The sequence below is a fragment of the Geotrypetes seraphini genome, chromosome 2, assembly GCF_902459505.1.
Source record: "Geotrypetes seraphini chromosome 2, aGeoSer1.1, whole genome shotgun sequence".
Lineage (NCBI taxonomy): Eukaryota > Metazoa > Chordata > Amphibia > Gymnophiona > Dermophiidae > Geotrypetes > Geotrypetes seraphini.
The window spans coordinates 97,976,668-97,992,076 of record NC_047085.1 but is presented as its reverse complement, the minus strand read 5'-3'; the positions used below and the strand labels follow the sequence as shown (position 1 = coordinate 97,992,076).

General features: G+C 45.7%; 1 protein-coding gene across 2 annotated transcripts in view; it reads right to left on the bottom strand.

Moving 5' to 3' along the window:
• SBSPON (somatomedin B and thrombospondin type 1 domain containing) overlaps window positions 1-13,370 on the bottom strand; it is a 40,434-nt gene extending 27,064 nt beyond the window's left edge. The window contains exons 1-2 of one of the 2 annotated variants that reach the window (XR_004538398.1): window positions 12,765-13,370; window positions 5,147-5,341 (exon numbers count right to left, since the gene is read on the bottom strand). Coding sequence is in view for 1 of the 2 variants with exons in the window: in XM_033934241.1 (XP_033790132.1) it covers window positions 5,147-5,341; window positions 12,765-12,984 (415 nt within the window). In the remaining variant the exon portion in view is untranslated. The remainder of the gene's footprint in view (window positions 1-5,146; window positions 5,342-12,764) is intronic. The other variant, XM_033934241.1, reaches the window with a different exon arrangement.
• Window positions 13,371-15,409: the final 2,039 nt, after the last annotated feature.

The following is a 15,409-nucleotide window of genomic DNA, read 5'->3' as shown; positions in this document are numbered from 1 at the left end:
GGTGGGACAGCGGCATAGACCTTGGAAAAGTGAGACTTTTTAAGGGTAGACTCCACTACCAAGGACTGGTGAGAGAGCTGCGCCTTCTCAAACCCTTTGCATGGCACCGTCCGGTACCGAGACTCCATTTTGGAGGGAATAGCCGGAATAGCATAGGGCGTCTCCAGATTGCGAAAGAAGGTCTACTGCAAGACCGGATTCAGAGGCAGCCGCAGGGATTCCCTAGGAGGGTAAGGGAGCTCCATCTCCTCCAAAAATTCCTTGGTATACCTGGAATCGGACTGAAGGTCCAGGTGCAAGGCCTTCCCCATATCCTGCACAAATCTAGTGAAGGAAGAGGGCCTGCTCTCAGAGTGCTCCCCAGGGGGAGTGGTGGAACGAGACCGCAGGGCAGCCGAAAAGAGGGGGAAGCCTCCCTAAAATAGTGCAGGGGAACATCCGTATCCACCAGCATGGATGCCGAGGAAGCCCCGCTGAAAGAACGAGGAGGCGTCGATGAGAACTTGTGCCTCGAAGTCCCCGGAGGGGAGGATCGTGAGGAAAGGACCGTCCAGGTCCGAGGACGGCGCCCCGGAGAACCCCGGCCCGAAGACAAGCCATGGGAACCCGAGGCTGGGTCTCCCAAGGCAAGCTCCTCCCGGATCGGGGAGTCCAACCGGACCGGTGACTTCAACAAACTCGGGTTGGTCGGAGGGAGGTCCGAGGTCTTAATGGAGCCTGTAGTGTGAGGACCCGGGGACTTGCCCCTCCTCGGGGGGGAGTCCCACAGACATTTCGCAAGGCGCCTTGACTGGTGCCTCGACCGAGGCCGGCTCGAGGGGGAAGCGTGCTTCGATGGAAGAGGCGAGGATTCAGACGAGGACAGACGTCGAGATCGACATGTCTTGCCTCTAGAAGTCTCGATGCGACGCTCAGGCTGGTCCACCACTCACGAGGTCGAGGACGGAGCAAGTTGCGCCAACGCCGAGGAGAGCTCCGAGGAGATGATAGCCTTCAGCACCTCCTCAAACATCAGCACTGTGACCATATTTGGCCGGGCAGGTGTAGCAGTGCGTTCCATCGAGGGCGACCTCGAGGATGAGAATTCCCATGTGGTGGAAGCACGCTTGGAGGGTTTAGAGGATGGTCTCGTTGGGGCCGGCAGGACTACACTCACCGCCTGGATGGCCAGAGACTCCGAGGAAGGCTTCTTAGGTAGCGGAGCTGAACCTGAAGGAGGAAGAGAGGACTTACCCGGAGCCGAGGTCTTCGAGGTCGAAGTCCCCGAGACCTTCGAGGTCGAGGGAGACTTGCCTGGGGCCGAGGTCTTCGAGGCCGACGTCGAGACAGAGGCCGAAGCCGAGGTCGAGGCCGAGGTCAAAGCAGGAGCGGCTTCCATGGCGAAAAGCTCCGCAATCCTGGCTCTACACCGCCGATAAGCCCGAGGTTGAAGCGTGGCGCAGGGAGGACAGGAATCCGTCGGGTGATCAGCACCCAGGCACAGGATACATCAGCGGTGTGGGTCAGTGATGGAGATAACCCACCCGCACTGAGAGCACTTCTTAAACCCGGTGAGAGGCCGGGACATAAGGTTAGACGGCCGCAGCCACTCAAGGCCAAGTGGCCACAGCGAACCGGGAGCCCCCGGTCGCCGAACTGAAAAACAAAAACCGAAATCCAAGAAAAGGAAGCAATTAACAACGCGCACAGCGACTCCCGTAGGAAAACAAGAAAGCCACGGTGCTAGAAAGACACTTAGAGATCGCAGAGAAGAGAGACAGGGCTTTCTGGCTCCACGGAAAACTAACGAGGAGAGGATGCGCCCTCTAGTGGAGCAGGAAGGCATGCATGCGTGGGCAGTACTAGCAAACTTGAGATCTTCAATCAAGTTTGCTTGAAAAGCTGTCCGCGACAGGGCTCCGTGGATGACGTCACCCATGTCGAGAATATGCTGCCTGCTTATCCTGGGATAATGTCCATTATCAAAAAAAAAACGTCCAAAAGGAGGTTTTTTTTGATAATGGCCTGCCTCTACATTCAGCTGTTTAAACACCTAGACCACCACTACGTTTAATCTTAAACCATATAATCAACCTACAAAAAGCCTAAGTCCCAAACGCCCAAAACAAGGGCTTTTAGGTGAAGGAGGAGCCAGTCCTTCACCTAAAAGCTGGATTCTGTAACTGGTGTCTGTCAAAAACAACACTGGTTACAAAATCCCCCCCCCCTACAACGATCTGGGCAGGAAGGAGCACAAGCCCTCCTGGCCCGTGAAACAATGAACCCCTGACTACGTTCGGGGCAAGAGGGAGCCCAAGCCCTCTTGCCCTGGCGGCACCCCGAACCCCCAACTACATCCAGGGTAAGAGGGAGCCCAAGCCCTCTTGCCCCGCGATCCCCCCCACCACCACCACCGAGTCCGATGGTGCCAGGAGGGAGCCCAAGCCCTCCTGGCCCGGTGATCTCCAACCCCCCTCCCCCCCCACGATCCGGCCAGGAGGGAGCTCAAGCCCTTCTGGCCCGGCGACACCCCCTAACCCCCACCCCCCACTAAAATACGGGCAGGAGGGATCCCAGGCCCTCCTGCCCTCGACGCAACCCCAACGACCGCCCCCCCAAACCCCAAATGGCCCCCCTGCCAACCCACGACCCCCCCCGCTGACCCCACGACCCCCCCACCCCCATCCCTATACCTTAAAAATTGTTGGTCGGACGGATGGGTGCTAAACCCGTCTGTCCGACAGGCCAGCCATCTCCGGAATGGCTGGCCTTATGGCCTGATTGGCCCAGGCGGCTCAAACCCCGCACACAGGTGGGGCTTGAGGCGCCTGGGCCAACCGGAATCGGCCCAGTTGTCTTAGGCCCCTCCTTAGGCACATGGGCCGGTTGGGCTCCCTCTTGCCCCGAATGTAGTCGGGGGTTCCTGGCAGGAGGGCTTGGGCCCTCTCCTGTCCAATCGTAATAGCCGGGGGAGGGCTATCGCTGCAGGAGAGATGGCTCATCTCTCCTGCCAGCGATGGTGATCGTCCACCCCCCTCCGAACCGCGGCACTTCGGGGTGAGGATCACCGGCAGGGGAGATGCCTCCAGTGATAGGCAGGTTGCTGGGGCCGCTGAGTTGCAGCGATCAGCTCAGCGGCCCCCTTTTCAGCATTATACCTGTTTTGACTTGGTCTAAGTCAAAACGTATAAGTGCCGAGTAGGCAACCTGCCTAAAGTTTTGGTTGCTTAAAGTTTTGGTACTTGCTGTACACCTAGGTGTAGGTCGGCCCACCTCCTGCATACCGCCCGCCCTTTCCCCTCCTCTAAAAATGCCTTTTTGCTCTATGCGTTTAGAGGCAGGGGAAAGGCTTAAGCTGGTTTTAGATACATCTAAAACCGCTTTGATTATAGATACTTGGACGATCAGGCTTTTGGATCGTCCAAGTACCTATTTAGGCCACTTTTTAGACTTTTTTTTATTTTTTATTATGAGCCCCATAACTTCTTTTTACCGTGAATTGTACTGGTTGCCAATGGAGGCATAAATTACCTTTAAGCTAAGTAATTTTTACTATAAAGTCCCCATGGGCCAAGCGCCTCCTTACCTAATTGAAACATTCACCGCTTCCTCTCAAAAATATTCTCGAAGTTCTCATGACCTTTATGTTTATCCGCTTGCTAGGGGCTGCAAATTTAAGAGATTTCATGAACATGTACTTTCCTACCAGGCTGCAAGTTGGGATAAAGACTTCAAGGGCCTCCTATTGACTTCAAGCTCTTACGTACATTTTAGAAGACAGCCGAAAAGTTATTTATTTCCATAGTTCTTAGGTAACTAACTCTCTTTAATTTGCTTTCAATTTTTTATTCCTTAGTGTCATAATTCTTTAATTTTTTTTGTACACTGTATAGAACTAGCCAGGTTATGCAGTATAGAAATCGATTTTATGTTATGTTATGTTATGTGATTCTGACATATGCTTTAGGGGAGTAGTTCCCAATCCTGTCCTGGAGGACTACCAGCCAGTCAAGTTTTCAGGATAGCCTTACTGAATATGTGTGGGGCAGATCTGCATGCCTGTCACCTCCATTTTATTCATTAAGGTTATCCCGAAAATCCGACTGACTGGTGGTCCACCAGGACAGGGTTGAGAACCACTGCTTTAGGGACTCTTGTAAGCCACTATTAAGAAGAGTGATATGATAAAAACTCTAATATTTTGTTTGTATGAATGAAAGTAAGAATCTGAATGTGTAAAGTGTTTATAGTGTTGGCTCAATGTAACTTTATATTATGTGATGATTATATATATTGGGACTTGTTATAATTTATTGCATTTACATCCCCTGTAAGAACATAAGCAATGCCTCCGCTGGGTCAGACCTGAGGTCCATCGTGCCCAGCAGTCCGCTCACACGGCAGCCCAACAGGTCCAGGACCTGTGCAGTAATCCTCAATCTATACCCCTCTATCCCTTTTCCAGCAGGAAATTGTCCAATCCTTTCTTAAACCCCAGTACTCTATCCTATTACATCCTCTGGAAGCGCATTCAAGGTGTGCACCACATATTGGGTAAAGAAGAACTTCCTAGCATGTTTTGAATCTGTCCCCTTTCAACTTTTCCGAATGCCCTCTTGTTCTTTTATTTTTTGAAAGTTTGAAGAATCTGTCCCTCTCTACTCTCTCTATGCCCTTCATGATCTTGTAAGTCTCTATCATATCCCCTCTAAGTCTCCTCTTCTCCAGGGAAAAGAGACCCAGTTTCTCCAATCTCTCAGCGTATGAAAGGTTTTCCATACCTTTTATCAGACGTGTCACTCTCCTCTGAACCCTCTCAAGTAACACCATATCCTTCTTAAGGTACGGCAACCAATATTGAACACAGTACTCCAGATGCGGGCACACCATCGTCCGATACAACAGCAGGATAACTTCTTTCGTTCTGGTAGTAATACCCTTCTTGATTATACCTAGCATTCTATTCGCTCTCTTAGCGGCCGCTGCGCATTGTGCCGTCGGCTTCATTGTCATATCCACCATTACCCTCAAGTCCCTTTCTTGGGTACTCTCATTCAGTAACATCCCTCCCATCGTATAAATTATTTTAGATGTTGTGCATCACTTTGGATGAATGATGGTACAGCTATTTATAAATAAATTACAAACACAGTAAAAAAATAAATACCATATGATTGTCCACAGTCTCTCCCTTGGTAAGTCACATATTGCAGGCATCCAGCTTTTTCCTCTAAAGATGGACAAGACTCTCCACCATTCTGAGGTTCCTGCTGTATAGTACGTGTGCGCGTCCTCACCGATGGTTTACACAGGTCTGTACAACCATTCCACTGACTCCATTCACTCACAATACATGGACGAGCTAGAAGGCAAAAATCTGAATGTTCAATCTATAACTGCAAACCAAATAAAATTTCTAGACAAAATGTTAGCATGCTGTTCTAGAAAAAAAAGTAAGGAAATTATAGTAGGCTACTTTTAATTATATTCAAAATAAATTTGTATTAACTTATTTTTATTTACCCCCCCCCCCCCTTTTTTTACAAAACCGTAGCACAGTTTTTAGCGTCGGCCGTGGCGGTAATGGCTCCAATGCTCATAGAATTCCTATGAGCATCAGAGCTGTTACCACCACAGCCGAAACTAAAAACCACGTTTGATATCCTGCTTTATCAAAGTCAAAACAATGCAGATATGTTACCATTTAGTTTAATTGGAACTGAGCTGAGCTGGTGGATTTATTATCTCTATACACTCCTCCCTCCATATTCGCGGGGGTTAGGGGCAAAGTGGGAACTCATGGCAGCCATTTATGTTTGCGGCTCTGCACAGGACAAGAGTGTAGGAAAATCTTTCTGTCCCATTTCACCGCTAGGCCACCAGGCTTTAAAAAGTAAGTTGTAGAGGAGTCCAGGAGGTGGGAGGGAGGCAAGGGTAGGTCAGAGTTGGCCCTAAGAAAGATGTGAAGGCCTTAAGTTGTAAGTGAAGTCCAATAGGGGGGTAAAAAACATGAATAATCAAAGTTGCCAGTGCCAAACCCGTGAATATGGAGGGGGGAGTGTAGTTCGATGTCCTGGTCACAAAAGCTAAGTTTGAGAGGAATGATAGCCATTTTCTCTACTTCTGTGGCCGAGGCAATTAAGAAAGAACACTTGTTACACAGTAACAAATAAAAATAACATTTTGCTACATAGTGTAATAGAAACATTTCCCAAGGCATAAAAACTGTTTGAAAAGGCCTTGTCCATTGGTTAGTTTGCCTTTTAGGAGTGTGATATCAGTGTGAGAACTACATTGGCATGGCCTTCATAAATGTCTAATTTGAATCAGCAGAAAACCTTCCATTGAAAACTAATAATGTTTAAAGTTTCAATGTAAATAAAATGCAGATATCAAAGTAGAGTAACAGCTCAATGTTGCACTGTATTCAACTATCTCTTTGCAGGATTCAGGGAATTTTGCTCATTAGTTCATGCATTAGAACAATGGATCAGGCATTTGTATTTCAGAAGAGGGGTAGAGGAGAGGTTAAGAGTTGCTTAATCCATATTAAACAGCTTACAAATGTAGAGACCTCTAAAGTTCTGTTCTATGGAACAATTTAATAACTGAACACTTCCAATTAGACACCTGGATATCATGCGATAGGACCCTAGGCACGTACCCCCTAATTCTGTAAAAAGCACTAAAAATTGTGCAAACAAATTTGGCCACATACCCAATTTGTGCATACAATTTAATTGAACAAGCTAATTAGTGCCAAAAATCATGATTTCAACGAGCAATTATTAGCACTAATTAGAATTAATTACAAGTTATAAGCGTAAATTTAGGCACAGGATCTATGACTAAACTAAACTAAACTAAGCCTTAAGTTTATATACCGCATCATCTCCACAGAAGCGGAGCTCGACACGGTTTACAAAGCTTAAAAATATAGGAAGAGAGAGGAAAAAGAATTACAAGAGCATATGAAAAGAGGGGATGTAAACAGGAGAAGAGATGTTATATGTTAGAGAAAAGCCAGGTTTTCAGTTGTTTTCGGAATAGTTGGAGGGAACCCAGGCTCCGCAGCGGGATAGTGAGATCGTTCCAAAGGCCCGTGATTTTGGAGGAGGGATCTTCCCAGTTTACCTGCGTGGAGGATGCCGTGTAGAGAGGGGAAGGATAGTTTATGTCTGTGGGCTGATCTGGTGGTAGCAGGTGTCGGGGCGAGGAAGGATAGAGGGATTAGGGGCGGAAGGATGCCGTGAATGATCTTGAAAGCCAGGCAGGAGCATTTGAAATTAATTCTGGAAAGCACTGGGAGCCAGTGAAGATTGGTAAGTAGTGGGGAGATGTGATCAAATTTGCGTTTGGCAAAAATCAGTTTGGCTGTAGTATTCTGGATAAGCTGGAGTCTGCGAAGACTTTTTTTTGTTAGGCATTAAATTTTATGTGCAAGTCAAAAAAGGGGACATAGGGCTTAAAGGGGCGTTTTTGAAGGAGTGGTTAGGGCAGGATGTGGGCCAACCTAGACTTAGTCGAACTGCAAGGATGATGGAAAGTTTGACGAGACTGCCTAGACCAGGGGTGTCAAACTCAATCAAATTAAGGGGCCGAAGTCTAAAACACAGGCTATGTCGCCCCGCCCAATCTCCACCCCCAGACCCCGCCCCATAATAGTACTAATTGTAATACCATTTTTTCCATTCATTTTTCATATATACACACAATATAATCTTATTAACACATAATGGTTAACCACAAAATTAAACTACACAAAGCACACTGTATGCTTCTCAACATTCATTCTTACAAGAACACAGATACCACTATGCAAATGGGGGACCACAAACTAAAAGTACTAATATATACAAACGAAACCCTAAGATTCAAGACTCTGCATGCAGTACAACCCCAGAGAAATAGAAGCAAATGCATTTCTTCCTGAACAGTGCAAAATATAGACAGCAGATGTAAATTCTCAAAATTGACACAATTCAATCACTAACTTGAAAAAAATAATTTCCCCCTACTTTTGTTGTCTGGTGATTTTGTTTTCAAACCATCTTTTCCCAGTCTCTGGCTTCACTTCCTTCTGTCTGTACTCTTAACTGTGTATCACCCAGGGCCACCTTATCCATTGCTGTTTTACTCTCCTTCACTTTCTGCCATACATCCATATTTGTCAGACGTACACAGGGGGAAGGTATACATATACCAATAATATTTCTCTTAAATAGTTGTTCAGGAGATGCTATACAGTACTCCCCCGATATTCACGGGGGTTCCATTCCAGGAACCCCCGCGAATGTTGAAAACCCATGAATACGTTTTATATCAGGGGAGATAGGAGAGGGCAGCCAGAGATGCAGGTGAGAGCAGTGCCAGCAAGTAAAGGAAATCACTCTCGGTATGCTCCGACCACCCCTTTTCCTGTACTAAAGTCGGTCCTCACCAACCAGGAGCTGCGGCCTGCCAGGTACTATTTTGAGGCCCTCGGTATGTTTATCATAATCACAAAAGTAAAATAAAACAGTTTCCTGATCATATATCTCTTTAACTATAAATTACAATATTATTATTAAGAGTTTTACCTCATGCAAAATTGTTATTTCTTTAATAAGATATTAACTATTTTTTTCTGAGGCCCTCCAAGTACCTACAAATCCAAAATGTGGTCCTGCAAAGGGTTTGAGTTTGAGACCACTGATGTAAACCATTCTGAGCTCTCATGGGAGAACAGTATATAAAATTGAATAAATAAATAAATCAGCTCCTGGCATAGAAAAGCCTAGTAGAGCTGCACTGTGGTGGCTTAAGAAGTCTGGGGGTTGGGCTACTGAACCATAGAAAGGAGGACCCAGGCCCATAAGCCACTCTAATTCAGTGGTGTACCAAGAGGGGGCGGGGACGGTCCGCCCCAAGTGCACGCTTAAAGGGGGTGCACAGCCGGCCGGGTCCGGAATCTCCCGCGCTGCTCAAAATGGCACCTCAGCGCAGCTGCCGTACTTATTCCAGAGCAGAGTCGGCAGCCGCGCTGAAGTGCAGGAAAGTCTCACGATGACTACTTCTGCTGCCTCTGCTTTGGAGGTAAGTGTCGTCGGGGGGGGGGGGGTGGACTGGCAGCCACAGTCATCGCGGGACCTTGCCGCAACTCCCTGCGTCTGCCGGCCCAGCCCCCCCTCCGATGTCACTTACCTCTTCCGGAGCAGAGGCAGCAGAAGTAGTCATCCGGGACCTTGCTGATTTCGATGGAGAGAGAAAGGAGCATAGCAGGGTGGTAGAAGGAGAGAAAGGGTGTCAGGGTGGTAAGGAAGGGTGTGGAGGGTGAGAAAAGGGGATCAGGGTGGTATGGAAGCGTAGTGAAGGGTGAGAAATGGGGTCAGGATGGTATGGAAGCGTGGTGGAAGGAGAGGAAGGGAGGCAGATGCTGATAGAAGTGGAGGGAAGGGTGAGGAGAGAGTGAAATGCCAGACCATGGGGGTGTGGGAGAGGGAAGGAGAGGAGAGGAGAGAGATGCCAGACCATTGGAGGAGGGAAGGAAAGAAGATGGATGCCAGACCAATGGTGGGTGAAGGGAGAGATGGAAAGGGGAGGCATAAAGTTTCTGGTAGGGAAATAGAAGGAGAGAAGATGTCATATAGAAGAAGCAGAGAGAGGGTAGATAGTGGATGAAAGGAAGAGAGTGACAAGAAGATGAGGAAAGCAGAAACCAGAGAAGACAAGATAGAAAAAAATTCTATTTTTTTTTTTTTTTTTTGCTTTAGGGGAGATGCATCGCTGTTTCTGTGGTGTTGCATTGTATGCAGAGTCCAGCTTCTTGGTGCTTCACTTTAACCTTTTTCTACGTATTTTTATTATATCTCCCCATTTACAAAACTGTAGAGCGTTTTTAGCGTTGGCATCTGAGCAGTACCACCATAGCTAAAAGCCACACTACAATTCTGTAAAAGGGGGAGGGGTTAGTTTGTGATTACATACTAGGCGAAGGTGTTTTCTGTGTTCTGTGTGTTCGAAAAGAAAGTTTTCTATTAGGATTGACTGTGTAGGATTGATCTGTACTAGTCTGGCTTGTTTAGTTTTACAATGGGTTTATTGATGTACTGCTCACTGCAGTATGTAAGATGCTGCCTTTTCCTAGGTACACTCTTGTGTGACATGTGGATTGTTACTAAAAATCATGTTTTTCATATAGATGGGGGGGGGGATCATAAAATGATGGGCCCCGGGTGTCACATATGCTAGGTACACCACTGCTCTAACCACTGTATTCATGGTGAAAAAAGTGAGTCCACCACCCCCCAACCCTACTGTACTGCCATATAGATGCCACCTGCAGCCATAATGGCTATTGGGGTTGTAGACAGGTGGGTATAGTAGGTTTGGGGGGGGGGGGGGCTCACCATGACCTATAAGGGAGTTCTGGTGAGATGTTGAGTGCCTGAATAAATTCATGTATACTGTTCTGAGCTCTCCTGGGAGAATGGTATAGAAAGTTGAATAAATAAATGTTTGTGGCATTCTATTTGTGAATTTTACAGCAGTGTCCTGTAAGGTGCCCCACTGCTCTCTTGCTATCTCTGGGTGGCCAGTCCATCACATTGCTGGCCCCTCCCATGTCCAAATGGTCTTGTTCTGGGTGTTTGAAACTTGGATGAATATATGGTATACAGACAGAAGTACTGGCGGTCTGGACGATTAAGTGCCTCTTCGTTGTCTCTGATTCTTTTCAACATCTATACGAGTACATTAAAATACTATAAATTAAGTTCCATTGAGACGATGTTCACTTATGCTGATGATATTTTGCATATAGAATCATCTTAGTACCGGGTGCTGTTTTGGATTCTTCTCTCTTTTCAATGCCAGGTAAATAATCTTACCAAAAAATGTTTCTTTAGTCTCCGCACGCTGAGAAAAGTTTGTAATCTGTTCCATCAAGATCATTATCTTGGCACAGCTGGATTATTGTAATTCCATTTATGTGGGAGTAAGCGAAGGAAACGAGAAACGGCTGCAATTGATTCAAAATGTGTCACCTCTGCTGAGGAAACTACATTAGCTTCCGTTTCAATTGAGAGTTCAAGTTAAATGTGCCTATATACTCTTTAAAATTTTACCTGGACTATTTGTTCCTGTGATGCCTTTATCTCTAAACACCATGAGGTCTTCGGGCACAAGAACAATTCATATGAATAAGCTTTCTTTTCCATCATCGAGAGGAATCAAATCCATTAGTAAAATTTCACACTCCTTTCCATACTTACTAACTGTGATATGGAATGGACTACCTCCTCAAATTAGATCGTATTTATCTCTTCAGATCTATCACAAAACCTTAAAAACCACTATGTTTAATCGCTTTTTAGACAATAGCTCTAAGGAATGTTAATGGATCTTTCTTTGTGATCTAATTATGTAAACCAAATAGAGCTCCTATTTTTAGGAGATGATTCGGTATATAAGACTAAGAATTAGATTAGATTAGACGATTTTTGGGGAAAAAAATATTTGGATGTACTTTTCGAGAATGGACATTTCGGTGCTGCCAACCTTGGGCGACTAGTGCCCTATGTCCAAATGGAACTTAGCCATTTCTTTTGATTATGCCCCTCCCCGGTAATAAAACAAAGCAATATTTCCTTTGGTTTTTGTTATATTGTTGAATTGCAGAATAAAATATTTCAAAAGATTCTCCACATAACGGATATCTATTGTATTATGCAACTGTGCTTTTCTATAGTATTGCCTAGGAAGATCATGATTTTTGAGTTTAATTAGAAAAACTTGGGGGTAGGGCCTGGGAGCCTGAAAATTAATTGAAGGGGGGACCTTAGGCTAGGTTGCCTAGGGCATCACCAATCCTGGGCTGAAGAACCTGTCCTGCATTGGCCTCACCAGATTTCCATCCTGCTGTTCACGGAGAAAACCTGCTGCCGGTAAATATCTTCATGTTTTATACAGTCACGACATGAAGATCAAGCCTAATATCTTCCCTATGTGGTGGACTATTTAGGACGAAGTGATTCATTCACACATCTGTACAAAATGCAGCATTTGGCAGTCTAAGGAAAAGCCGCAGCTCCGTCCACACCATTCTCCAACAATTTTCAAATTCTGTTGCTGAAGAGAAATCACACACACACCCCCCCTCTCTTTAAGCAACTGCCTAAGAAATAACTCTTGAACCACCTACTCTGAATCATTAGCTATGAAGGCAGGTAAGAGCTTAGAAACTTGCAAAGCCAAGCCTTGACAGAGAAAGAACGTGGAATACACGTTTTGTTTATAACCTGATAACGAAAATAAAATTATACTCAATGTTATGTCAGCAGTATCGCGATCTAGAAAAAAATGTAGAAATAACATACTTCTCTATAAGTTTCAAGTTTAATAATTCTCTTGATTAATCGCTTAATCATATTTCAAAGCGATGAACAGTTTAAAATACATTCATTATATAAAAAGAAAAGAAAAAAAAACAATACAATACATACTTTAAATAATAACATTGGGTTAAAAACTAAAACATCATTTTGGGAACATAAGGTAAGAAGGGATTGTGAAATACAATTCGATATAGTAAAGCAATACAGAGGAAAAATACAGGAGGAAGACAGGTAAAAACATAGTTTAGTACAGTATAACCTTTAGGCAAGTCAGTCTGATAAAACTAAAAAGAAAACCCAATCGTTCTTTTTTTTAGGCTAACATTCCTAATTGTATCTAAACTTCTGAGCCCAGAAGGAAGGTGCCACATAAATCCACTGAAAAGAGTTCTGTCGGCCTCGGCTGCTTACCTGGGCAAGCCTGTGAATAGTCGTGACAGCAGTCCCCAGTCAGCGTGCAAGCCTCATCGCAGAAACAGGTGCCGTAGACCCTGCTGGCTGTCCAGCCGCTGCTGACACAGGTTGGGTCTCTGCCCCGGCAGCATCGGGCAGCCTCGGCGCATCCTCCTTCCGCCCCGCGCCACAGGCTGAGCGCGAGCCAGAGCAAACTGGACAGCGCCGTCCCGCTCATGGCAGCCGCGTGACCTCTCTGCGCCCGCGCTCACGGGGTCCTCGGCATCAGCCCTCCCGGAACGTTCTGTTTCCTCTCTGAGTCAGAAGGGGACTGAGTCATCTACTGTTGATGTTAAGCGTAGCACGGAGATTTTGAATTATTGTTCAGTTGCTTTGCAGTTGCCCCCTCCCCCCAAAATAAAAATTCCAGAAAAATCTATCCACGCATGCAAGCAGGAATTTAACCAGGCGCCCATGCGAATAGAGGACCCGAAAGGAGCGGATTTACAGTCCTGTTAATACCGTGGGCTCTGTGCTAGAAAGTGGGCTGCTGGTTGGTCTATGCGTTTTCTCTTTTGGAATTTCTCAGCTAGTTAAAGAAGTGGGCGCATTAGTGCACTGAACTGTCCCCATCCCGGTGCCTCTGAGGGCAGGACAAGGAATGTGAGAAGTTGGAACCGGTCCAGTGCAGGGCACGAAATCCCAGTGGAGAGAGAGAGAGAGAGAGGCATTTTGTTAGATGCTGATCAATCTTGTCTCTCTCCATAGGAGCTAACTTTTCTAAATGATTGGGGGTGCTCAACTTGGCACATGTTGCCATATCTGTAAAAAGGAAAACAAAATATGGCAGTCATGGGCAAACTAGCCAGGCCATATTTAGAAGTACTGTAGAGCACAGCAGATAATACGTACATACACTGGATGGAAGTGGCTACCAGCTAGGGAAGCACTGACTGTCCCACCAGTCTCTCTTCCTTACCAACCTCAATTTATCCCTTCCAATTTACTCCACCTCACTTTTCTTCCCCCTCCTCCTCCTTCCCAAGCACAGCCTATCTTCTCTAGAGTAGACCACAGAACTATCTCTTCCAATCCATCCTGGCCTATCCATACCACTTACATTCAGGCAGAATGATTGTTTTATTTTTGTGAGAAAGGAGCATGATGTTCCTCAGCCCAGCTAGACAAAAATCTTTACTTGAATATTTAGTTTGTCCAGTGGCGTAGTGAGAGTGAGAGGCACGGAGGACGATTATGCCCCTCCCCCACCCTCTTCTCCGCCCCCATCCCATCCGCTCCTTCCCCACCCCCTCCTGCCACACACGTGCCTCTTCCCTTCCCCATACCACTTTAACATTCTCAGCACAAGCTGCAATCCCAAACTGCTGCCTGAACAACTGTTGGCTCTTCCTCTGATGTCATTACCTAGGTGCGGGTGCAGGAAGTGACATCAGAGGAAGAGTTGGACGCAACTGAAATCAGAGGAGAGGTCTTAGACTGGTTTCGAGGTTTCCTTATGTCCCGCACCTATCAAGTACGTTTTAATTACGCTCTCTCTGATATCTGGAGCAATCCATCTGGCGTGCCACAGGGGTCACCACTATCCCCATTGCTTTTCAATGTTTACATGTCTTCATTAGGTGCGCAGCTTTCCCAGCTGGGGATAAAATTATTTAGTTATGCAGATGACTTTACGATCATTATCCCATTCGCCACTTCTCTCTCGGAAGTTACTCCTAAGGCAACAGAAGCACTAAATTTGATGGAGCAATGGATGAGTGAATTCAGATTAAAGCTTAATTCGGAAAAAAAACAAAATTCTTTGTAACTTCATCACACCCGCTTGACACTAAATCATCACTGTCCATCAATAAACTCAGTTATCCTATTCAATCTACTTTGAAGGTATTGGGCATAACATTGGACCTGAACCTAACCATGAAAGACCAGGTGGACTCCTTGGTTAGAAAGGGTTTTTTCACTCTCTGGAAGCTTCGGTCCATTAAAGCATATTTTGATGTTTCATCATTTAGAATTCTGGTACAGTCTCTTATACTGAGTCAACTGGATTACCGTAATATCGCCTATTTGGCACTTTCCCAGAAGAACATGCGGCGATTACAACTGGTACAAAATGCGGCGGTCAGGCTAATTTTTGGATTGAAGAAGTTCGATCATGTAACGCCTTCCTACCAACTTCTGCATTGGCTGCCGATGGAAGCACATGTGAGGTTCAAATTTGGATGTTTTTCTTTAAGGTACTATTCAGATAAGCCCCTAAATATTTAACTGACCTCTTCTCTTTCACAACCAACAGACATAAGAGAAGCTCACACTTGAATTTTGTTTCTCCACCAGTTAGAGGACGTAAATTTAAAAGACATCATCAACATCTTCTCGCACATCAGGGAGCATTATGGGGTAAAGACCTGGAACAACTGCTTATGCCTACTACTTATGAGGAATTTAGGAAAAACCTAAAAACTTATCTGTTCCTGAAGTATTTAGGTAACTGACCTGTACAATCTTAGTCCACAATGTCTGATCTCTAGAGCTGTTTATCACTAGCCCTTAACTTTGTTAATTCTACTCAATCTGTAGCATCTTTTAATCATTGTAAACCGCATAGAACTTCACGGTCCTGCGGTATATAAACTGATATT